The sequence below is a fragment of the Momordica charantia genome (assembly GCF_013281855.1).
Source record: "Momordica charantia cultivar OHB3-1 chromosome 10 unlocalized genomic scaffold, Mcharantia_2.0 BLBB01000010.1, whole genome shotgun sequence".
In the NCBI taxonomy this organism is placed as follows: domain Eukaryota; kingdom Viridiplantae; phylum Streptophyta; class Magnoliopsida; order Cucurbitales; family Cucurbitaceae; genus Momordica; species Momordica charantia.
The window spans coordinates 4,509,575-4,534,638 of NW_028275158.1; the positions used below are offsets into that span (position 1 = coordinate 4,509,575).

The 25,064-nt window shown below is 34.3% G+C and overlaps 4 protein-coding genes and 2 non-coding genes across 6 annotated transcripts; 2 read left to right on the forward strand and 4 right to left on the reverse strand.

Annotated features, from left to right (window-relative positions):
- The first annotated feature begins 505 nt into the window (after positions 1–505).
- On the forward strand, positions 506–3,315 carry LOC111008400 (small ribosomal subunit protein eS4x). The gene is made up of 4 exons (XM_022281095.2): positions 506–624; positions 1,253–1,511; positions 2,214–2,311; positions 2,652–3,315. The coding sequence occupies exons 1-4, from the start codon at positions 622–624 to the stop codon at positions 3,084–3,086; spliced, it is 795 nt and encodes a 264-aa protein (XP_022136787.1). The 5' UTR covers positions 506–621; the 3' UTR covers positions 3,087–3,315.
- Positions 3,316–5,414: 2,099 nt separating this feature from the next.
- TRNAS-GCU (transfer RNA serine (anticodon GCU)) lies at positions 5,415–5,496 on the forward strand. The gene has a single exon. It is a non-coding gene; the product is annotated as a tRNA-Ser (tRNA).
- Positions 5,497–7,234: 1,738 nt separating this feature from the next.
- LOC111008322 (uncharacterized) lies at positions 7,235–9,713 on the reverse strand. Its single transcript, XM_088117390.1, has 5 exons — positions 9,420–9,713; positions 8,828–9,162; positions 7,751–7,855; positions 7,539–7,610; positions 7,235–7,447 (listed from the first exon to the last, which is right to left on the reverse strand). The coding sequence occupies exons 1-5, from the start codon at positions 9,568–9,570 to the stop codon at positions 7,376–7,378; spliced, it is 735 nt and encodes a 244-aa protein (XP_087973516.1). The 5' UTR covers positions 9,571–9,713; the 3' UTR covers positions 7,235–7,375.
- On the reverse strand, positions 8,350–8,440 carry LOC148208423 (small nucleolar RNA snoR128). The gene has a single exon (XR_015788609.1). It is a non-coding gene; the product is annotated as a small nucleolar RNA snoR128 (small nucleolar RNA).
- A 1,133-nt stretch (positions 9,714–10,846) lies between the features above and the next one.
- PFK5 (phosphofructokinase 5) lies at positions 10,847–17,312 on the reverse strand. Its single transcript, XM_022281021.2, has 13 exons — positions 16,769–17,312; positions 16,564–16,654; positions 16,007–16,080; positions 15,459–15,570; positions 15,075–15,170; positions 14,828–14,929; positions 14,562–14,636; positions 13,798–13,938; positions 13,525–13,641; positions 13,343–13,447; positions 13,118–13,198; positions 12,223–12,351; positions 10,847–11,305 (listed from the first exon to the last, which is right to left on the reverse strand). The coding sequence occupies exons 1-13, from the start codon at positions 17,080–17,082 to the stop codon at positions 11,138–11,140; spliced, it is 1,605 nt and encodes a 534-aa protein (XP_022136713.1). The 5' UTR covers positions 17,083–17,312; the 3' UTR covers positions 10,847–11,137.
- Positions 17,313–18,627: 1,315 nt separating this feature from the next.
- LOC111008216 (phosphoenolpyruvate carboxykinase (ATP) 1) lies at positions 18,628–23,041 on the reverse strand. The gene is made up of 13 exons (XM_022280848.2): positions 22,886–23,041; positions 22,364–22,640; positions 21,950–22,137; positions 21,537–21,690; positions 21,367–21,451; positions 21,037–21,137; positions 20,515–20,813; positions 20,148–20,321; positions 19,976–20,041; positions 19,635–19,813; positions 19,364–19,533; positions 19,121–19,289; positions 18,628–19,039 (listed from the first exon to the last, which is right to left on the reverse strand). Exons 2-13 carry the CDS (start codon positions 22,627–22,629, stop codon positions 18,896–18,898), a joined length of 1,995 nt encoding a protein of 664 aa, XP_022136540.1. The 5' UTR covers positions 22,630–22,640; positions 22,886–23,041; the 3' UTR covers positions 18,628–18,895.
- Positions 23,042–25,064: the final 2,023 nt, after the last annotated feature.

The following is a 25,064-nucleotide window of genomic DNA, read 5'->3' on the forward strand; positions in this document are numbered from 1 at the left end:
TCTAAGTTTTAAATGCAATACTATATATTGCATATTAATATCCAATATGCACCCTCGACTCTATTGGTGTAGGCATGCATGTACAGCCTTAGAAAATAATAAAAACTTATATTAGTCATGTTAAGCCTAAATAAGGATCTTACAAATTAATATAGGATCGAAATGTTGAAATTCAAATTTCAAAATTTAAATTTATAAATTTGGAAAAATTGAAAATAGACGTTTGTCAAATATCATTATTAATTTGAGCATTTGAGATAATTTTCCGAACTGATATTAGTCGTTTATTTATTTATTATTTTGAATTCAAATATCTATAACCTAGTAAAAAGAGATTTGAGAAAGTAAATAAACTTTTATTTTATCTTTCTTTTAACTTTATTTTGATCTTTCATTTAAAAGATAATAGTGATTTTAATTTTTTAAAATTATATAGCCTAAAAATAAAAAATATACTAAAAAAAAACAAAACAGAAAATCGTGTAGGGCATTTTGGTAAATGTAAGTAAAAACCCTAAGCCCTCCTATTTAAACTGAAGCACTAAACCTAATTCCTTCCCCAAAGAGTTTCAGAGGCGGCAGCAAACTCAAGCCTTCGGCGAGCTTCCTTGTTTCGAAGCCATGGTTAGTGGTTTTTTAGCAAATTATTTCCTCATCAGTTGCATTTCGTCGTTGTTATTTTGGGTTAAAATGTTCACATACAATTTCTATTTCTGTTTCCGTTTGATTTATTTTTCGATCCTTGTTGAATTGGGGACTACTTCATCAGTATTAGGTATCTTTTGATATGCTTGTGTTGAAGCTTTGTTTCTCATCTGGAGATCTTATAATGCGCTTCTTATTTCGTTCGCGGAGAAAATTTATTGGGCACGGGAATAAGAAATTCATCGTTTCGTGGTTCTATGACCGTATGTGGGTCTATATTTATGTGTGGTTGTGTATCTGATTGAGTTCAAGCCGTTTTTGTTCTGGCTTCGTTTCCATGTTCTTTTTTCAGTTTCCTTCTCTGTTTTCATTTTGAAGTCAAAGACCGATTCTTTTTCGGCTCTCAAAACATTCCGTAATTTAGGTAACCACGTATTCATGAATTTCATGTTATAAGAGTTTCTGCAAGATGTTCATAAAAGTTACTATGTTCATTGCTTTTGGTTTTGTCTTATGCTCTCTGGATTTGTGTGTGCCTTGTGTATTGCATTTTGGTGTTGAGAATAGATAATATAACATTTGGAATTAATGGCTACGTCTTTGACAGGCAAGAGGATTGAAGAAGCATTTGAAAAGGCTCAATGCCCCAAAGCATTGGATGCTTGACAAACTTGGTGGTGCATTTGCCCCCAAACCTTCATCTGGACCACATAAATCAAGGGAATGCCTCCCATTGATTCTTATCCTACGAAACCGGTTGAAGTACGCTCTCACATACCGTGAGGTTATTGCCATTTTAATGCAGCGACATGTTTTGGTTGATGCTAAAGTGAGGACAGACAAGACATATCCTGCTGGTTTCATGGGTATGCTGCTTACCTTTTTTTTATTGTACTAAAGGGCCATTATTTTTTTCAAAATTTTAGGAATCAGTTGTCTTGGCCGATTCTTTCAAGTCATTGTCAGTCAGTTAATGAACGGAATTTAGGATGATATAGTTTCTGTAGGAAATCTATTTTGAAGTGAATGGGAGGGGGGGGGGGGCGGTGGGGTAGGAACTTTGAATTTTGTTATGATTTTATTTGAGTTGTATGTCCAGGAATTTATATCTTTCCAATAGCTTGACCACATTTTGTAACATTTTAGTGTCAGTAATATAAATTGTTATATGTTTTATGAAATTAATTTTCTGAACTACTAAAGAGTTCAAACTAATTTTTATAACTTTTTTGGCTTAACAAATGCATATCCTTTTTACAGATTAATTTTTTTTAATAGATTTAGCCCTCTTCTTAAGAGAATCTCGAACATACCAAAATTTTACTAGAGTATGAGATGTGGATTGAAATAAATAAAAATGTGGAGATAGAGTACTATATGCATTTCCTTGCAAAGGGTTATAGTCCATATAATATTTACTTGATTACATGATCCAATGATGTGATTGTCACTTCATAGATAAGTCATTCATATAGGATGTGGTATCAATTGGGAATTGCTTTGTCTTTAAACATTACTATTTTTTATCTATGCTGAATATGACACTTCTTTGTGATGCCTTCTGGTAGATGTTGTATCAATCCCCAAAACAAATGAGAATTTCCGTCTTCTTTATGACACCAAAGGTCAATTCCGTCTTCACTCAGTGAGAGATGAGGAGGCAAAGGTATATATTTGCTTATTTTCTTTGATATCAAGTTTTAACAAATTATTTTCTTAAGTAGTTGTTTTGTTGCCTAAAATGTATCACTGCTTGGGAACCTGTGAACAAGTAGCACAAATCTGTTAAGTTTACAGTACATTTCCACATTGGTTGTCATTTATAAAAAAGGAATATTATGCATTTTCCTACTTGCTAGTTCAAAGTTGCTTTTCTCCATTACGTCATGTGAGGTTTATGAAGGAAAATTTGCAACCTAATCCGTTTGAGCAAATGATGGTGACATTATTAGTTGGTCCATGAAGCATTCAGTGATTAACGTTGATTTTCATGTTGTTTTCTGCAGTACAAGCTTTGCAAAGTCCGCTCTGTGCAGTTCGGGCAAAAGGGCATTCCCTATCTGAACACTTATGATGGTCGTACAATTCGGTACCCAGACCCTCTAATCAAGGCCAATGACACCATTAAGCTGGACCTTGAGACCAACAAAGTTGCTGATTTCATCAAGTTTGATGTAGGAAATGTGGTCATGGTGACAGGTGGAAGGAATCGTGGACGGGTTGGAGTAATTAAGAACAGGGAAAAGCACAAGGGAAGCTTTGAAACAATACACATTCAGGATGCCACTGGCCATGAATTTGCCACCCGGCTTGGCAACGTCTTTACCATCGGTAAAGGTACTAAGCCATGGGTATCCCTTCCTAAGGGCAAAGGTATTAAATTATCCATTATTGAAGAAGCTAGGAAGAGGCTTGCAAGCCAAGCAGCAGTTACAGCTTAGGAGTGGTGATGAAAAGGTTGGAAGAAGACATTGTTTATGGTTGATTGATTTGAAATTGTTCTGACATGTCCTGTTTCTTGGATTTGTGTTTCAAATTTTGTTTTAGCAAGTTCTTTTCGACAGGCTGGTGTTTTGTTATTTCCCTTAGAATTTTGGTGCAGCTGCTACCATTAGTCATTCTAAAAACTTCATGTTAATGTTACAAGCTAAATCAGAGTTTAAAAATTAAGCCTGGTCATTGTCCAACAAATATGTCATGTGATAGGCATATATTTTCTTGCTTTAGTTGAGTTCTTCATTGATTAAAAAGTTCGGGACTAGTTTTTAAGAAATTGAAAATGTAAGATAATGTATTAAATATTGAAGAGAGTGAATGTGAAGTGTAAACTCTCTCTCTCAGGCCATTTATATTTAGGTGCCGACTGACTATTTTCATGGTGATGGGTAGAAGAAGGCATTGTTTTCAGCATTAGACATTTAAACTAATTCTAGGAATTTTACAGAACCGAAATGAACGAGGTAACATGGATTGTCTCTGAAATCTAAATGGAGTAAAATGGCCAATTATTCGACAAAGCTGCAAGAACTTGGTCTTTTCCTCCTCAATGTCAATAAATCTTCTCAAGTATGTATTGTTAAAAATTTTAATCTAATGTGCTTTTTTGTTTTCATATTTGACCAATAGATTTTGTGAATTGATGGGTCATGTTTCAATCAGCGTGCATGTTAACTTAATATTTTCAATATTTCCAAGAAAAAATTATTATTTTCAGTACTTTAAGTTTAAAATTAACTATTTTAAAGATTAAATACTAAATTGAGAATTTTTTAAAGCTAGTCACGTATTTAATTAGCCATGGAAGGATTGTTAGTTGCTTTTTTTGGGGCCATTTTTGTAAGTTGGCGAGAAGCAAGACTCATATAAGAACTGAGGAGCAAAAGGACGACAGAGATATCAAGGCTAAAGCCATGAAGCACTTTGGAGCCATTGATAAGATAATTAGAAAGGTTGTAAAATCATAGCTAGTTTGAGGTTGAAGAAGAACTTGATTTGGAACCCCTCTATACAGGAAACTATTGGTGTATCTCTAGTAAAAAGAAAAGGGAAATTTTATGTAAAGTTAATATTTTTGGTGTGTAATAGTTCAATGAGAGGTTGGTCAATTCGAGAAAGAACTTCCAAAGGAAAGGATTTATTTGGGGTTATTACCTGTCTGAAGTTTTTCTAGTACAATATGTGGGGTGAGAATTCGAACTCATGACCTTTTAGTCAGAAATAGTACCTAACCAATTGAGTTATGCTAGGTTTGTTACTTAACCGAAATTATTTGTTAATTTTTATCCGACGAAATTAATTAATAAGGTTGATGTTAAAAATGGAGCTACAACAACTACTAGCTAAGGTCACGGTGTCACAGGTAGCGTCTTGTTGCTGCAAGTCTGAATAAAAAAATGGCACATGCAAAGTGAATGACACTACGGTGGTAATCTTATAAAACTTTCATTTCAGTTAGGTTTTTATCCAATAAAAGCAAAAAGCCTAAATCGCGAGAAGAGAGAAAAGGGAGAAGGTTGTAGAGTTTTATTGACACCCCGTTCTCGACCTTTAAGAAAGGAGTAAGATGCCTTAACCGTTGAGCTAAGCTAATGTTGGTATTGTGTCGGTTGTGATATCTTGAAATATAGTTGTCAAATGTTTAGATTTCTTAATAAAATTCGAAACTCGAAACAAGAAACAGGAATGTTATCAAATAGACCCTGAATTTTTGAACATTTTTACATTGTTATTTGTTAAAATTTGTGGGTAAATTAACGAAAATTGAAAAGATGGTAAATTTTGCAACATTTTTTTTTTTATCTAAATTTATGGTCAAATTTGATAAACTGAAAGTTGTTCAATTTTTCAATATAGCAATAAAACTTGATTTTATTTTCTAGAGATTTTTTTAAGTGTTACCTTAACAAACACCTAGGTCAAAAGCACTCTGCAAGAAAAATTATTGAATGTGATTATCCAAATGACCTATTAGATGCTTGTTTCTAAATCTATATGCCCTTAATAATCTTATAATTTCTCTCTCATATATTGAATCAGGTAAGACTACTAGTTGCATTGTTTTATTTATCAAATAATTTTTCCACTTGCAAAGGAAAAAAAAAGTGCTTTTGGCCTAAGCATACCCTAAATACATTCTATATGCAAAATGAATTGCCGATTATCTTTATATCATCCAATTATTACAAAGAGAAGACGGCTGATATTGGGAAGGAGATAATTGGAATGTAATAAAGCATATAATTATAACAAAAAAACTTGTGAACAAAATTGTCGCTTTGGCCGAGTGGTTAAGGCGTGTGCCTGCTAAGTACATGGGGTTTCCCCGCGAGAGTTCGAATCTCTCAGGCGACGGTTTTTATTCCTCGTATTATTTTTCTTCCTTTTTTCCGTTCATCCACGTATTCTTTTTTGTCCTTTTCCTGTTCATCCACGTATTTTTTTTCCTTTTTTTTTTAAATTAGGAGTTACTGATATTTTTTGACATAATAGGATTTACTAATACCAATATACTATTACTATATTATACAAATATTGTCGCAATTCTTACCTTTTAAATTTTCTTTTTTTCTTCCTTGCTGTTCATCCACATATTGTATTTTTTTAAAATTGGAAAAATTAGGAGTTATTGATATTTTTTTGACATAATAGGAGTTACTAATACCAATATACTATTACTATATTATACAAATATTGTCGCAATTTTTACTTTTTAAATTTTTTACTGAATTGTTTTGTATTAAGTAGATAAGATTGAGTTCAATGAGTTTTGAAAATTTTATTCAATAATGAATCTTTTGTTAGTATAACATACAGTAGCTGATCTTTTTTTTTTAATACAATATTCAATAGTTATTTTTGTACATTAATTAGTACGACTTTGACTTTCACTAAAATTTGATTTTTAAAAAACGTTTCTTTAGTTTGGCTTTTGGAAGACTTTTATTTTGAAATTAGTAAAAAAGCTAATGAAAGTTTAGCGAAAGTTTAATAAAAGAATGTGAGATTTATCCAAGTTTAAAATCATAATCAACTGTTTAAGTTCATGGATAAAAATTAAATGTTGCCTTTGAAACACACCACTTATATGAATATAAATATTAATGAGTACTGATATGAATTCTAAATTCTTGAATATATATATTTTTTTTATAAAACTTCTTGAAAATTTATAACTTATTTAAAAGGTATACAAATTGTACTAAAAAAGAAAAATTGCTTCAAAATATTCTCTCTCACATTCCCACTACATGAAACGTTTCCAAGGCTTTTGAGAGATTAAACTGCAGTCCTTTTTTTTTCTTTTCTTTTTTTTTAAAGAAACTAGCCCAATCAAATTAGTTCAACCAATTTGAACCATACTTGATTCAATTTTCTAAAATATAAAACTAAAAAATAGCTAAGTCGGTTCAAAATTGAATTTTGTCCAAATGTATTGATTCGATGAAGTTTATCAAAAATCAATTTAATTGGTATGTTGATTCGGTGTTAATTTTGCCCAAAAACTGACCCAACCCCAACCAAGACACTTGCACCTCTGAATAAGAGATGTCCTAAATATGTTTCATGATACTCCATTTACTAATATAAATTAAGAAAATTCTAGATTGCTGTTCAATTCTTGTTTTATGATATTGCTTAAGAAAATTTTTCTTATTCAACTAACTCTCTTGTTAGTATAATAATAGTGCAAGTGAGAATTTGACCCATAACCATTCTAATCATTTCCCTTTCATCCCCTCCTCTGTTCTACCCATCGTTACTGACAATACAATCGAAAAATTTTGTCATTCACATTTTCATTCTCCTTTTATATATATATAACTAGCTACTTCCCTAAACCGAGTGGCATCACACTCGCACCAAAATCTGGACCCAATAGATCAAGAAAAATTTGTATTACACTCTCCAGAAAGTTCGAACTTGAGATCTCTAAACTAATATAACCAAGAGACTCCCAAGTCCTTGTCAACCAGACTCCTTGAATGCCATTTTCATTCCTATTATAAACATGCACTTCCTTGTTTTCGGTTATTTAAAAAAACGCATTGTTTCTCGTGTTCTAATTGTAACAATTATAGGTAAACCATGATTCTATCAATGTAATGTTGACTTTTCCATTAGAAAAGCAAATGTAATGATCTATATCATATATGTTCATCAGCACATCCAGCTATCTATGCGAAGGTAAACTACCTACCTACGTATAACAAGAAAAAATTTGGTGACCAAATCAGTCGTCATCTAAACCAAGAACTTGCTCCTTTACCTCACCAATCTTGGCAGCCAATTCATCTCTACTTTCCTGAAAGGTCGCAGCAAGACAGAAATAAGTTCATTCATCACTTATTTGGAGGAAATACAGGATTCCAAATCAAACCACTTCAAGAAATTACCTTGAATAACAAGAAGCGGGCTGTGAACCAAACTGTGTAGCCAAGCCCCACAACTTCCAACAACTTGGGGATCTAAATTACAAGATTTCGCAGTTATAGATTCATCTCAAAACTAACAACAACGTTATCAAACAACACTCCTAAAATTATTTTCTTTTTACAGTTTCAAAGGACATGCAAACTCTTACAGAGGTGATGTAAGAACTACTTACCAATGGGATGGAATCGACAGCACCAACAATGGCTGAAACCAACCAAATGCCAACAAAAGCACCAGCACCGTATAGGACAAGACTGTATGTATCACCAGACTCGAGCTGCAAGTAAAGTAATCATCAAAGCTTTCATACAATGAATCGCAAACCAGAAATGAAAACACAATGAAGTACAGCAACTGTTACATGAAAATGGTGTTTCCAAATCAATAGATCAAGTAAATTAACTTTATACAGGAAACTGAATGTTCATTTTGATATTATCTTTTTATATTCAATACCATACCTGGATTTCAAGCTTTCAAAAATAAAATAGTCAATATATCAGCCTATATATTCTTGGGTTGCCATTACCAAACTGCCAGTTTTTAATTCTACAATCAGATTTCCATGGAAACTTTGATGGACAATAAAATATTAGATGAGAAACTTGTTCTTTAGAGTCCTGTGCATATAAATCTAGCAAACATCAGCGCATTAAGTCACAATTCAAACCAAAAAGAAAAATCACACAAAATAAATTGAAAAATTACAAAAAAAAAAAAAACACGATGAAGTCAAGGAATACAACGATTAAAAATCAATTAGAAGTTAGGTTGCTCGATTAACCGCTCAGGTCGACATAATTGTCGACGTTTCATGTAGCATTGGTATATACTATCAAGTATGATGATATCATCACTGCAACAAACTTTGAAAAATTAATATGATAAATGTAAGAAATACATATGCGGGCTAAAAAAGTCCCAATTTTTCTTTTCAAAAAATATTTAAAAAGACTCCAATTACCCAATAATTGACACCAAAAAAAAAAAGTACAGAGATTTTGTCAAAGGTACCCACAAGCTCAAAAACCAAAGAAATAAATAAATAAGTTCATAACCAACAAAATCAAAATCCAAGTGATCCAAAAATTTGAAACGAATATCTGTAGTTTTGCAATAAATCATTCATTTGAAAAGTCAAAAAAGAGATAGCACAAGACGTTTCTTGTGGATCAACACGTTCAACTTGAAACAACTCATCATAAATCAAAAGGCTTCAAAATAAAAAAAAAAAAAAAAAAGTTCTTACCTTAAGCTCATTCAATAGTTCAAACGGCGCACCCACAACTGGTTCTTCTTTAGGTTCTTCAGATGTCGCTATTTCGTTCTTTTCCGCAGAAGGAGAATCTTCCAGCGTTACGACGGGCGCAACCTCAACTGGTTCTTCTTTAGGTACTTCAGATGCCGCAATCTCGCTGGACGCGAGCTCCTCAGCAGGAGAATCTTCCAACGCGACCGAAGAAGCAGAAGGAGAATCTTCCAGGGTTGTCACGCTATCCCGTTCTTCAGTAATTAAGGGACTATATCCATTTGAGTCGTCAGAGGCTGCTGCTCTTGGCAGCGAAATAGCATAATCACGATAACCTGATAAATAATTTAGAAGAACAAACTTTCAAAACCATATACATGTGAACCCCCCTTCCCCCGCTTCCCCCAAATGTAAAATCAAGCGGAGATTCTAATCAGCTCAATTGATAAATAAGAGAGCAGGGAAAGCAAAGCAAAGCCTAAATCAATCAAGTGAAGGCAGAAATGAAACAAACAGTAATAGACCGCCACAACGACAACCTAGGGATTCGTTTTGGATCGGACAGTGAGAGTATAATGAATGTAGAACATACGGAAGTGGAGGAGGGTGCGAGTAGTGCGCGAAGGCAGGGTCATTTTGATCGGAAGAGCGTGCTTCGGACGGAGCTGAGGGTTTCCGGCGAGAAGAGTGGAGAAAACGGGAAGGTGGGAAATAGGTTGGGAGGCACAGAGCTCCATCGCCATTGGCGGAGGTGGCAACTGGTGCAGCAGTTGTTGAAATGGATTAATATGAAATGGCGGTCAGTGGTGGTGGATTCAGATTGAGTGTTTCTTATACATCGGAGGAAAAGGCTAGGGTTCCACCGAAACACGACAGCCATATATACCGCCCCATCACTTGCTTGGTTTTAAATTTCTTTGTACTCAGATATTAATTTTTTATATTATACTTTTCTTTCTTTTCATGTCTATATTTTTTAAATTAACAATTACTTTTTTTTTTACATATTCGAATTAAAACAATATTTCAAAATTAAAATTATTAAAATGAATAAAAATTAAAGTACAAAAATCAAAATAAATATTTTAAAAATATGTACATTGATTATCGTAGTTAGAAAAAGAATCAATGACCTATTTTTTTTTAACTAGTCTATAATCTAGAGTTTACACTTATTTTTTACTAAAAAATTGTGAAAACATTCTCAATTATTTTTTTTTAATAAAACCCAAAATTATTCTTAGTAGGGAGTTAGTTACTCGGTGGACTCTAACAAACCATATTTAGGTTGTGAAGTTATGTAGTCTGATTCATGTTTTAAGGTAAGTTTTACTAATGTCCAAATTATATAATCCCAAAATTATATTTTACTCGTACGTATATGCAACTTCTTAAATCAGACTTTTAACCAACCTCTAATAATATAAATAAAAACTTATTAAAATCTGGAGTGATACACGTTTTAGCATAAGTATATAACATTTTGTCCAGTAGTAAATTATAGGATAAAAAACACGATACTCAATTTTTAAAAAACTATTACATTATAAATATAGTTAGAAAAATCAATAAATTAATAAAAATATATTTAAATTAACAAATAAATATTTCAACATTTTTAACTAAATTAAATATTTTTATTATTAGCATTATGTCTATATTAATGATATTTCCTAACTATCGGTTTTTTCACAATAGTGTCGAATTACTGACAGTAAAATATAAATAGAAATGCCGTCGATAGCTGAGTTTTTTCTGTGTGCTAGAGAGAGAGGGGGTAAAAAGTTTTGGGCAGAGATATATCAGAAGCATCATACTGAATAATGATAATCCACTGTCTTCTGCAGTGAGCATTACCGAAATAGTTTTTTTTATTTTTATCAGTGTGGAAAAAAAATGATGAAAGACCAAACCATATAAACTAATTCTCTATAATAATGGAAATTTTTACAGAACCAAAATGAACTAAATCACTAAATGGAGCTAGAGAGGAATTAAAAGATCCCCTGATTAGTAAAGTTGCACATAAATATCTCAGTCCTCTTCATTAATAAAATGACCAATGTTTCTGAGATACAATGAATAAATATTATGCAACAAAGCTGCAAGAACTTGGTTTTTTCCTCCTCAGTGTTTCTTATTATCAATGAATCTTCTCAAGTAGTATTGCTATACACTTAAACAATTTCTCTCTGCATTATTACTTATTCTACCAAAGGCATTGCCTAATTAAGCAAAAACTGAAGCTAGTTGCCTGCTCCCTCATTTCTCTGGAACCCTTTTTTCCTTGCATAAATTAAATGGAGATGATTAGATAAAATCTGGTTGGCCTGTCGAAGTTAGACATCGATGCCACATTCGGCTGTTCGGGTCCAATATTCTGGGATACGAAATCACTTCGGGAATCGGAAGATAGACGTAATGTGTGTTGCAGATTCCTACTGTAATGCCACTATATCCCGCAAACGCACCGTGGACCTGTCATCAATCAAATAAACCCATCCATGGAATAATCAATTGAAAAAGCTTCTGGTACAGATAGATGTGTTCGGGTTAATGTGCCATGTACAACCAGTTTACAATGGGATCGATCACATAACAAATGATCTATATATAATACTTGTTCTTCATGAAAGATTCCACTTTTCGTGGAGAAGAATGAAAGTTCAAAGCGAGGCCACTAGAAAGTAAGGTCGACCAAAAGCCGCAAACACAGAAAGAATTACAATAACCCAGCTGTTGATTATCAAGAACAATGAGTAACTTCAAGGAAAAAAACTTTGAAGTATGAATCAAAGACGAGCATTGTAATGCACCAAACCCCGCACACCACCTTTCTAGATCCATAAAAATGTCTCTGTTTCTTTCAACCAAATAAACCACAAAACAACAAAAAGCCACCTTTCCACAACACTTGGAAGACTAGAGAAACTATACAACAAAACTAAATTCGAATTTAATATTTGAAAGACCTAGAGAGGAAGAAAAAGAACGAGACGCAATAGAAGAAATCGTTGTCCTACTTAGTTAAAGACGGGGAAATCTTGTGGAAAAGAAAGTACGCAAAATGGAATGAGTCACGGGCAACAGAGGCCCAATTGATACTACGATCGGAGCTACCATTCATCGTTAGGCCTAACAAATAAAAGCAAAGCACTACAACAACAGGTAGTAATGTATATCATTTTATTTCATGGATCGAGTCCTATGCTTCTGTATCTCTCTTTTTTTTCATTGATTTTTAGTGTGCAGTATATACCTTCTTTCATAGTTAATTAATTTCTCGTCTCCCGAGGAAGGGAAAAAAAACTCCGATAATAACAAAACAACCATTGAAGGTAAAAAAAAAGGCAGTTATTAATTTTGTACTCTGGAGAGAGGGAAGAGGGACTTACAGCATTCTGACCCAATACAGTGCACAAAATCCCATCGGAAGCATTTGCACGACATGCACGGATCATATATGTTGGATCGATATACTTAACATCAACTGGAACACTTATCTCCTTGAAGTATTTCTTCAACTGCAAGAAGGGAGCAAAAAGAAATGGTAAAATACCACGTGTTTGACGGTGAATACACCAGTAGTATAATCCAGAATAAGTTTCCATCGAAGGCACAAAAATTAGGAAATTTTTATCATGTACAGTTGCTATAAGAAGGTTCTGGCTTTCCTCATTATTTTCAATAAAAGTTCCACCCAGGTCAGTTTTAAAAAATAAAACAAAAATTTTGAAGCCAAAAAGAAGGTTCTACTTCTCATAGTGTTATTAGAGGTGTGAGGCGCACTAATTAAAATTGTACTTCTCTCATAGCACAATAGTCATTCGGATCTTAAGCGCGAGCACCAAAAAAAGAAAAAAAAAAAAAAAAAGCAATTTTGTGAAGCGACATAATAGAAAAAAATGTAAATAATTTTTTTATATATGAAAAAATAGTATTGTGGTTAGAAGATAATGTAAAGTTTAAGAAATTAGAGCTTTTATTAGTGGAGAGAAATGAACATTTTTTTAAACTATTTCTTTGGTTTCTTCCTATTTAAAAAAAAAAAAAAAAAAAGTAAAAGAAGGGCTTCAAGCGCCCTATAGCACAGAAGCGCGCTTCATTAAGGGTGCCTCGCTTCTATGAAGCAAGTCGCCCAGGGGCCTTTCTGTGAAGCACGCCTAAGTGCGCTTTTCAAAATACCGACTGCTCACATGCCAAACAAGGATTTGTACAACGTAAGAAGGGCACTTAGATTCTCCCAAATACCATGATCATTAATGTACATGGAAAGGTAAATTTACAGACCTCTTGTTGAATATATACGCCAATATCACCAAGTACAATGTTTCCTGATGCATCAGTGGCATTTGTCTTTTGTAACAAATTCTGCAATTAAAGCAGATCATCAGTATTTAACTCTTATCATTTGGGAAAGAAACAAGTAAAAAGGAAATTATAAGATTCATAAAAAGTTTAAGCAGTTCATGAATTTTTTATCTATGAAAGACAGAAATAACAGTATCAACTTACCTGCCCTGCTCCCTCAGCCACACAGACGACAGCAGACCCCTTTGTCTCTATAAGATATTTCACATGGCGTAGAACACCATGAGGCCCATGTAGTTGGAAAGGTACCTTAAAAGCAAATGGTTACATCAATAGAGCGTCTAGAAAATAGAAACTAAACATGAAATTCAAATTTCGATTCATACCTCAGGGATCAAGCAAACGTCAATCTGCCCACTAGCAAGTGATGCATGCATTGCTATAAATCCACTGCTGCGACCCATCAATTTCACAACGCCAACTCCATGATAAGCACTGTGTGCCTACACCGAATTATTAATTAAATGTCATTGATCATTATATGACAACTATCAGAAGGGAAAGAGAAGTAGTACTACAAAACGAGAAAATAATGCAAGGAAGACAAAATTGCACATGCACGCAGCAGTGATGATACAACAACAGAAAATAGACGTTACCTCAATGTAGGCAGAGTTTATTGCTCGTTGTGCTTCTTCAACGGCAGTATCAAAACCAAAAGTTTTATCCATCAATAAGATGTCATTGTCTATAGTTTTTGGAACACCAACCACTGCCACCTTTAACCGTCTTTTCCGACACTAAAAAAACATAAAATAGTCAAGTCAAATAGTTTACACCTCCAAAAATAAAGCTACACTGTGAAGAGAAAAGGTGCAAAACGTGGATTAAAATTAATCGTTGAGTTGAGAAGCGATATCGCTTTGCTTACTTATCTGCATGTATGAAACTTTGATAATAGTCTTACAGCCTAAATAAACCTTAGCTTCAAACTCCTGCTAATTATGAAACGAGACCACATTTTCCGAAAGGAGAATGAAGACTGAAGAAAGACTGAGACTGATTCTAATCAAATTCATGCGACTTCGGAATTTGTTTTATGGCATCTATATAATGCCTATTGGATTCATGTTCTCGAAAAGTGAAAGATTCCAACATACACACACACATGAGATAAATTCAAAGTATTGAGTAAAGCATAGGATTGGAGTATTTCAATATACTATAAATTTGTGTGGTAAACTCAAATTATCATTAAATTGTTCAGAGCATTATTTCTAATGCAAACAAATAGATTATCAACCTTTACAATAAACCTGTAGAAAGAACACAACAAAAGGTACAGTAATCGAATTCATAACCTTGTGCACGTCAGTAGTGACAAGTACATATAACTGTCGTGTTGGAAAAGGCTATGTTGTACCTCATTGTGTATAGCATTAGCCCCAGCATGTGTGCCATTCCCACCCAAGACAAAAAGCATATCAATTCCCCTTTCCTGCATCACAGTTAATGTATGCCTCAGTGATTTTTTAAATGAAAAGTCATGCTTTCATTATGAAGAATGAAAGAAAACAAAAGGCATACAAAAAGACAGCCCAACAAAAGGATATATGCCTCGATGATTTACAAATGGTGAACTTCCAGTAAAAAATCAACGTTATCAAATTAAGAGAATCTGTTTGAGACCTGCAAGCTGTCCACAATTTCGCTAATTCCAGGACCTCCACGTGAAACTCCTAACAAACTTCCCCCAGAAAGATGAATATTCTGAACCACCTTTCTAGATAGCTGTGAATGAACACCAGCACTGAGTCAATTATAAATAGCTTAGGCCGTTTTTCCAACTAAAACTATATTGTCATGTGAAAACAAATGCTATTATAAGACGAGTGGTTCTACGGTATAACTCTATGCCTGCAGAAAAGCAACTTACTGGCATTTCAGTCAGTTCTTTGTCAGAAAATCCACGATAGCCAAAGGGAATCCCTACTATCTTCTTTACACCATAAATTTCAAGTGTGATTACAATCTGCAAAAGAATGCATATTCTTTGAGAATGTAGGAAGGAATGCTAAAAGCCTCTCCTGATACAAGCCAAACATATAAAATCTAAAGAATGCATATTCTTTGAGAAATAAATGATGTAATAACTTCCAAACATGAAATTTACTTAATGTAATGATTTCACCCAAAAAAACCATGTAAACTAAAGTTCAAAAAAATAATTAATAAACAATGATAGAAATGAAAATAAACTGTCTGAGAACATCACCGACACCAGTAAAGAATAAAAAGAAAGAGAGAGAAAAAGGTTAACCTGTCTGATAACATCATTAAGACCAGGACAGAGACCTCCACAAGTCACAATTGCCGCTTTCACTTCTTCCGGTTGGAAGTATATTTTCTCTCGAGGCCCAGCACGATGAACCCTATAAGAATTTTTAAATTATGCACAGACAACCGATGATCTAAATGCATAAGTTAATTTGAGAAAAGAATGCGAGAGATTCTTTTCCAAATTCATGAAGCCCTATAGTCCCCTTGATAGGCTAAACAACCCATAGTGTCTCAGAACTCTTAAATATTTTTTTTTTTTCTTTTCCTCCCCTTCTTTCCATTTTTTTCCATTAAATCACGTGTCCCTCCTAGCAGATAATTCTCCTAATTTATTCACGGTTTCAGTCTAAGTTCTAACCTTCTCTCTTTTATATCATAGTTGAACTTCAAGCATCTATTATACTATAGGGTTTCTAGAAAATTAACAATAACTTCAAGTCCTGAAAAAAGTCAGTAAAAACTTTCAGCTCAATTTCGCCCATTCCTCCTCGACAATTGCTAATAACTACAAATTTAAGGAGATTTTACCATTGTTCTACCCAAGTACAGTTGGGGTCAATGCACTCAGCACCGGCAGACCTAGGCGATGAGTAATTTATGACCTGGGCAATTGACAAAAAACCAAACTTAAGAGTACATAACTACATTTCTCAACAAGAATGTTTCTTGGTGAAGAAACAATTTCATTGATATGTGAAATTACAAAAGCCCATGAAGGGTTTACATAAAGCACTTCCAACAAGAATAATAGCATGTCATCATAAGATTCGCGGGAACAATTTCTTGTCAGCCAAATTATAGAGTGTAACTGTAGACAGGCCAAAAGAACGAGCCCTGGTATCTCATGTGGCAAACTAACATCCAGGGAGTGTTTAGAATATTGTAAATCAGTAAATCAGTATCCAACAGAGCTTCGTTATTATTCATAACATAATTAATAATCAGGAAGGATAGGCTGAAAGTGAAAAGAAAATGAAAATGGTCAACGAATTAAGGAAAAACCTTCAATACGCTGTCCAAAGTAGATGAACACAAACCAAATCAACATTCAAAAGATTTCACCGTAATAGTGACAGTAAAAATACCTTGAGAAGTACGCGATCGTTATTATTTATGTATCCATGCCACTCTTCATCTGACGGGTAACCTCCAGCAAAGACGTCCGAAACTGGTGTCCTGCAATTTCAAACGCATAGTAAAAATCGACATTCAAAGCCAAAATAAGGAAACCGTAACCAGAAACTAAGGGAGAAAAGCAAAAGCAAAGGGGAAAACAAAACGGAACAGCACCTCATCTTGAGACAAAAAGTAGAAGGAATAGGAATAGCGTCTTCGAAAACGTCAGTAATGTGCGGTAGATTGAACCGCTTCTCAAAGTCCGCCTGGTACTTCAATTTCCAATCAGGATCACTAAAATCAATCGCTGGGTTCTTGTGCTCATCCTTAACATCAAGAGAGGCGCGGATTCTCCCAAAATGCTTCCTCGAACTCAGCCTCAAAAATTGATCACTGTTCAAATTGAAACCGAATGGTCCATGGGAACAGTGAGGTACCTGGTGGTGGAAACCGACTTTTGGACCGATCGCGTGCGATATAGAACCCATCAAACGGCGATCGGCGAAAACGATTGAAAAGCAAAATCAGAAACAGAGAAACGTGCGTATAGATAGTGGAGAGAAAAATCAAATTGCAGAGGATGATTATTGGAGGGAGGACAATTCGAGGTAGAATGTATGAAGAGGATGAGTTAGGTAATATAGAACTCTGTATTTTGAAGCTACAGTAGGAAGAAGAGGAGACGAACTCCGAGTCCGATACGAACTTTGAACGAAAAGTGACTGTCTGGTTTTCCTGTTTTGACTTAATAATCTGGACTCCATATTCACCTCCATTTTCACCTCATATTACAATATTGCCATTCCGATTCCATGACCATGATTGGCCGGCCTTTTAATTCCTCGTGACTGTGACTTATTAAATTGAATATTGTAAAAGGTTAAACTTATTTTATTCCTTTTCTGTTTTTCCAATTTTAACTTTGAAATATTTATTGAAATCTCCACTGTCAGATGATATTTTTTTTTAAATACACTCAAATTTAGAACTCCCTCAAATAACTGTTGAAATCTATAGTTTGAATGTACTATTATAAGGTCAATTTCAATATAAATTTGCGAGGGATTTGTATAGTTCACTAGTGGCTATTGCGATCTTTTCTTTTATTTAGTATTTAAATGGTAGTTCTCAAAAAAAAAGTATTTAGATTGTATAATACAAATTTATTTTAATATTTGTTGTTAATTTACAGTAAATCATGATAAAAAAAACATAAATAATTAGATACAAGGGTATCAAATTTTAATTAAATAATTGACAAGAGATTAAAAGTAACTGAAATAAAATTTTATGCAAAAATTAGAGAAGTAAAATAAAATCATTTAAAGTTTATAGATTAAGTAGAATATTTAATAATTTAGTGATTAAAATAAAATAGGTTTGAAAATTAGACAATTAAAAATTAAAAAAAAAAGCTATTTATCAAAATAATAATAAAAAGAATATGAAAGATATGATTTCAATGTTGTAGACTTTAGAAGGCCCTTCAAGTCATTGGCCTCGCATATCACGATTGAATGAAAGTCCTAAATCCTCTTTTAATAAAATATTAGAAAATGTCAGAAACGTCGTTGTCCACATAATATGTGTCGAAATTGTATTCATTGGCTCTCTGTGGTTGTAATGATATGTTCTCTGTTGTTTTCCTTTTTAGAACATGTTCTGTGTCGAGTCGATAATATTTAGGAAAAATTATTCTTTTTGTCCATTTAGTTATTTTAAGAACAATGCTCACCATTTAAATGAAGGAAAATAGACAAATAATTGTATTGTATTATTTTTAAGATAACATCTCTCCGAGAATGAGTAAGTACCAATTAATAGTTAAATTTGTTGACACAAACTTTTTCAAAAATTATTTCATATTTACAAATATTAGGTTAAATTTAGTTAAATTTGTTGACACAAACTTTTCAAAAAATTATTTCATATTTACAAATATTAGGTTAAATTTACCATTATTTAGACCATTCAACGTCGATGAAAATATTGATAAAAAAAATAAAACATTCATCTCTCATAGAAATGCTAAATAGATAGGAAATTAATTTTATTCAAATGTAAATTTCAAACTTGTACATATGTAATACTCCCCAAATACTAAGCCAAATGGGGAGCATGAGAGCTTACTCACATTGTGAGAAAGTAAACACGAAAGGAACCACACCATCTATAACATTCCGATGCCGGAATTAATCACAAACTATAGGACCAATTTCTACAAAGCCTAAAAGACAAACATTCATCCAACGCACTTTTTATAACTTACAACAGTCTACCAGTTTCTTCTCCCCTTCTGCATTAGTAATTTGGCCCAGCTGCGAGAATCTCCTCTGTCAGCTTGCTGTCCTTTCCAATCTTGTAGTTGGTAAATGTCTCAAAGTTCTTCTTGAACAACCCACCCAGCTGAAGCAAAGTATCCTTGTATGCCTTCTTATTTGACCACTGCATTGCATCCCATAACGCGCAATGTTAGCAACTTGTAGTCGAATCTAACTCGTTTTGCTAGAGAAGAGGCCGACTTACCGTGTTCACTGGATCCAAGATTTCTGAAGGCACCCCATCGATTTCAGTGGGAATGTCGAGCCCAAATACTTCGGTTTTCCTGTACGTCGCATTCAGAAGTTGGCCAGAGTGAATGGCATCGATGATCTTTCTTGTGTAAGGTAGCTTGATGCGGTTCCCTTGGCCATACCTGTCGGATCAAAAATATGTATAAGCTTTTCTTTAGAGAATGTTTTCAGTGAGTGTCTGAATATGGCTGCATACCTTCCACCTGACCAACCGGTGTTGACGAGCCATCCAGTCGCACCATGCTTCTGCATCTTCTCAGCTAGCATGGCTGCGTACTTCGTTGGATGTAACATAATAAAGGCAGCCCCGAAACAAGCCGAGAATGTTGCCTGAGGCTCCTTGATGCCATCTTCCGTGCCTGCCACCTATTCACAAACATACAATCCAACTAGTTGTATTAGCCTTGATGTTTCTAGTCTACACAAACCTCTAGACTCTGTTAATGAGGAAAATGGAGTATACTTACCAGTGCAGTGTAACCACTGATGAAATGATACATGGTCTGCGCTAGGCTCAGCTTGCTCACCGGTGGAAGCACCCCAAATGCATCACATGCCAATAGGATCACATTCTTTGGGTGCGGGCCAACACATGGTATTTTAGCATTTGGAATGTATTCAATGGGGTAAGCAGCTCTTGTGTTCTCTGCAACCAGATAAACAAACACGTAAGGAGAAACGTGATACAAGTAGGTGAGTTTAAGAGGTCTTTTCTAATAATACTTTTCAAATTTATAGTCATGTATGATGACATACATCTAAAATTACTTCTAAAACTCTAGTAGAACAATTTGAAGTGTTTTTATACCTGTAACTGATTTGTCAGTATAATCGACTTCTCGGGTATGCTCATCAAACACCACGTTTTCAAGCACTGCCAAAAACCCAAGGAAATAATTCAATCGCATCATAGATGTAATCAAACACCAAAAACTTAGAGTTTGCCTAGTCGAACAAAGACGGTATGACAAAAACAGTACCTGTTCCAAATATAATGGCATTCCAAATGTCTGGCTCTTTCTCTCTAGAGAGATCGATGCACTTGGCGTAGCAACCTCCTTCAATATTCGACACACCATTATCACTCCAACAATGTTCATCATCCCCAATCAGATACCTATTATGGTCTGTCGACAATGTTGTCTTTCCAGTACCTAATACCAAATCAATTGAGTAATAAGGACCTAAAAATGGCAGTCAAAGACTCGAAAGCAAATAGTGCAAAGCAGTTAACTCTGAAGATTAAGATCAAACAAATAATATGTTAAGGATGGATAGGGTAAGAGGGCACATATCATTAATGGCGGCTGTTGGAGCCATTCTCATCTGGCTCCAATGATACTATACCTGAGAGTCCAAAGAAGAGGGCAACGTCTCCATCTCTTCCCATATTGCAGCCAGAATGTAAGGAGAGGATTTGATGCTTAGGCATGAGATAATGCATAACACTGAATAGACCTTTCTTCATTTCCCCGGCGTACTGAGTGCCGAGGATGACCATTTCCCTTCTAGAAAGGTTAATATCTATGCTAGTAGAGGATGTCATGTAGTGAGTGTAACGATTACACGGGAATTGCCCAGCATTGTATATAGTGAAGTCCGGAGTATCAAAATTCTCCAGCTCTTCGGGGGTGGGTCGGATACACCTGTCACCGACCCAGTTATCGAATTGCACACTAAGCTAATACACCATTGTACATTTTTTACCGTTTATTCTTCCGCTCGACAATGATACAAAACATGTGTAAATTTAACATATGAACGTTAAGGAGACTTATCTGGCAGGCTCAGGCTTAGGCTTAGGACCTTTGAGGAAGGGACAAGAGAAACATATACTGCTGATAAGAAGTGTTCAGTAATTTCACTTACATGTTGTGCATAAACAGTGAATGGTAAGCTCTGGCAGACACGATACGGACTTTGATCCTGTTCTCCGGGTCCCAATTCAAGAACTGATCATTCACGAACACCTGCATATCACAATTTTAGCTTCGTCATCTATTTCTCGGTTCCAAATATCTCAGAAACATGCAGATTTTCCATCTTCGTAGTGTACGGCTAATCAAAGACTTCAATTATTGTTCATAGTTTTATATGTTACTATCAATTTTACCTTTCCACTTAGGGTTTCAATGAAATAGTTTCATCTAAATGGAAACAAACTTTTTAAAAAATGTAGATATTAAAATAAAAATTAACCTTGTCCAATGAGTTGAGGTAATCTACAGCCCTTTCTCTGTTGACCATGAAAGTATGCTCGTCCATTTCAATGTTTGGCGAACCCCTAAAACCAAATAGAAGTATTGATATCATTAAAACCATTGAGGGGGAAGAAACCCAAACGAAAATAGAGGCAGATCGAAACTCACTTTCCCCACCAAAGATCGTCCTCGGTGGTGTCATCTCTGACGACTCTTTTATCCCTGGGAGATCGGCCGGTTTTCGCACCAGAGAGAGTTGCCAAGGCGCCGGTCGACGTGATGAATGACCCTTTCTCATTCTTAATCGCCTGCTCGTAAAGCTCTGCACAAAGTAAAGTAAAGCGCTTAGATATTTTGCTTTCTTTTTGTTTCTGTCGTCTTTTTAGAAAGGTAATAAATAATTTCAGCAGAAAGAGGGGGAGAAAAAACGTCTTATGCACAAAATCCAGATTCCAAACTGGGCCAAAAAAAATATGGGTAGCCTGACAAATAGATGGCCCATGAAATAAACAAAGCTATCTGCCCTGAAATGGAATGAAAATTTTGAAAGCGATGGAGAAGAGAAGCGGACAAAAACCAACCTGCGGGGGAGAGATTGTAAAGGATATGGGTGAACTTGAGAGAGCTGTCACTAACGCTTATTGCCGTCGGCGCGTGGTGGTAGTGATCGTGCACAGCATGTGCAACTTGGGCGGTTTCCGATTTCCTCGCCGGATCCCCTCTCACCACCTTCGGCCCGGTTTCTCTCGTAAACGATGCCAATGAAGCGCTGTTCAAATCAAACAGAAAATTGCAGATTAGAACCAAACAAGAAGAAAGTAAAACCCTACCGAACCCGACCCGATTACGCCATTGATTAATATGTCAGAAGAACAATAAACAATTACCAAAACGGATATTAGTTTAATCAAGCGTCGTTTTCGAACAGTTCTAAAGTGGGAGGGATGATTGGTGGGTGCGACATGTGTCAGCAGAGTACGTGAAAGTAAATGAACCTTATGGACTGGAGCTGCTGCTTCTGCCGCTCCTCTTCAGAGAGCGTAGCGAAGGCTCCCTCAGTGCCCTTAATGGGAGTAGTTGGGGCCGATTTCTTCCTCTGAAGCGAGTGCAGCTCGTCAATGGTCTGCGCCTTCACCGGCGGCCCACTGTCGTCGTGACAGATCCCATTCTGTTTCTTCTGCGTCTGAATTTTCGACAGACCGTTCCTCCCGGCCGGTCCACTGTTGCTGAAACTGAACTCCGCGTTTCCGTTCGCCGCCATTTCTCTTACACCTGAAGCACAAAATTCAATAAAAAAACAGGAAATATAATCGCCTACAAAAATCATCCATCGCTAATCGTTTGTCCTTATTTTTAGGGACTGATCGAGTTTTAGATTATATAATTATAAACAACTCGATCAAAGTTTCGAAGTTGTTCCGTCTTTGAAGTTACTTCAACATCATGTTTCTTTTTCAAGCTCATGATCAAGCAACAGATCAGGTTATTCACAGGTTATGGAAAAGAGAGAGATTAACCAGAGATTGCGAGAACTCTGAAACGAAAGTGGAGAAGGAAGAAGCGAGAAGCTAATTCTGCAGCAAAAGAGAAATGGAGGATTGGACCATCAAAGTAGAGAGATGAATGACGAGGAGAGGCAAAACGAAACGAGGCGCGAAGAATGGGTGTGATGAGGTTGGGTTTTAAAGGGTTGGGGAGGAGTTAACCAGAGTTGGAGGGGGGAGTAACCATGGTTAGTTTCTATCTCCGAGTTTACGTAAGAGAGGAAGTTCCTTGTTGGGACGGCCCATTAAACGAGAAGCTAAAGTGTAGAGAGGAAATCCAGTGGAATCTAATACCATTCCGGTCTTTTGCATCCAGCGGCCGATAATAAATAGCCTACAAATTCTTTAATATCTCTCTCCCTCGTCAAATTTAGCCTACGTCCATCCATACCTATTCCCTAACTCTCTCTCTCTCTCTCTCTCTCTCTCTCTCTCTCTCTCTCTCTCTCTCTCTCTCTCTCTCTCTCTCTCTCTCTCTCTCTCTCGGGTTAAAATTTTTGTAAATATGGATTAAAATACTTTTTTTTTTAAATACAGGAGTAAAAATATATTTTTTTAAGGTCTAGATATTTAGATGAATTAAAAAATTTTAAAATACAATACATGCGGTGGGATGAGATATATGTCTATTAACAATGACGGATCAAGACTTAAATTACATCATCAAAACAGTATTTACAAATATTTAGTTAGGTCCTATTTTAATTTTAATTTTATTATATATTATGAATATGTGATTTATTCCATATTTTTTAAAGAAAATTACATAATTATTAAATATAAAATTAAATTTTGTGTCTGATAGGACTTTTATCTTCTAACTTGGTATCTAATAAGTATATAAGTTTTTAAAATCTACAGGTTTAGAGACAAAAATTGTATAAAAACTCCTAAAAATATAGATGTTTTCACCATTAAACCGGTGTACAAAAATTTATTAATTCAACAGTTAGAGATGGATGATCAAACAACTAATTTTGAGAATTTTAATAAATGTCTAATTTATTAAAATATACTATTTAATTGACAAACTGTGTTCGAATTGACATATTTTTATACCGTAAATGTTGTCCTTCAAAATAAATAAAGAAACAGAGACATTTTTTTCCCTTGGTGATGTTCTAAAAATGCTCGATATTAACCGATGTTTTCGAGAGTATGACCATTTTGTCTTCTCTCATTCCCTTTTATTAATTGCGTCAAGGTTTGACTAATACAAGGTTTTTTTTCTTCTTTAATTTGAATATGGGCGAGGAGGACATTTCATATTAAAAAAAATGTATCAACATATATAGAGAGATATATAACAATTAATATAGCATTCAATTTTTTTTTAAAAAAAAAAACTTAAAATTTTAAACATCATTTGATGATTTTTTTTTTTTAAGGACCATACAACGAAGTTAGTCTAAAGTTTATTTTCATTTGTAATTCTTTAAAATTTTATTAATTTTCATTTAACTGTCAATATGCCTTTGTTTCCAAATTGGATGAGTAGTATTTATCTACAAGCTCCAACGAATATTTATGATTGATGTGGATAACTTTTTTAACAAATAAATTTGTTTTTAGCCCGTCAAAAAGATGTTCTCAAAATTTCAGAATGTTTGGTTATATATAATTAACAGTATTTAATCATGGTTTCTTTTTAGAAAGTGTTTCCCTTAAAAGTTGTATTATCAAATATGAAAATAAGAAAGTTCATCACCAAATTACTAACATGGCCCATTATTTAACAATCTTGATTGGAAAAATGAAGTGAATTGAATAAGATGTGGTCTCATGTAATACATGAATATTATAGTTAGATTAAAAACAAGAATATTGGTTAAATTCAATTATCATTGTTCTTATTCATTATATTATAACAAATAAATATTAAGTGCATGCACGGTCTAAATTATTTCTTATGTCATATTATTCTAAAAGTATTCTTGCATGATAGAGATATTTATATAAATAGCATAAAATAAATATTTAATTTTAAATTTTATAAAAATAAAATCATCAAAATGAATATAAAACTTATTTTATAAAACCATACCGACACTTAAAAAAAGGGAGAAATTGTCACTTTTTTTAAATACATATATTAAATTTATGCTAGGAAATATATTATAATATTGTGATATATATAACATATTAAGTAATA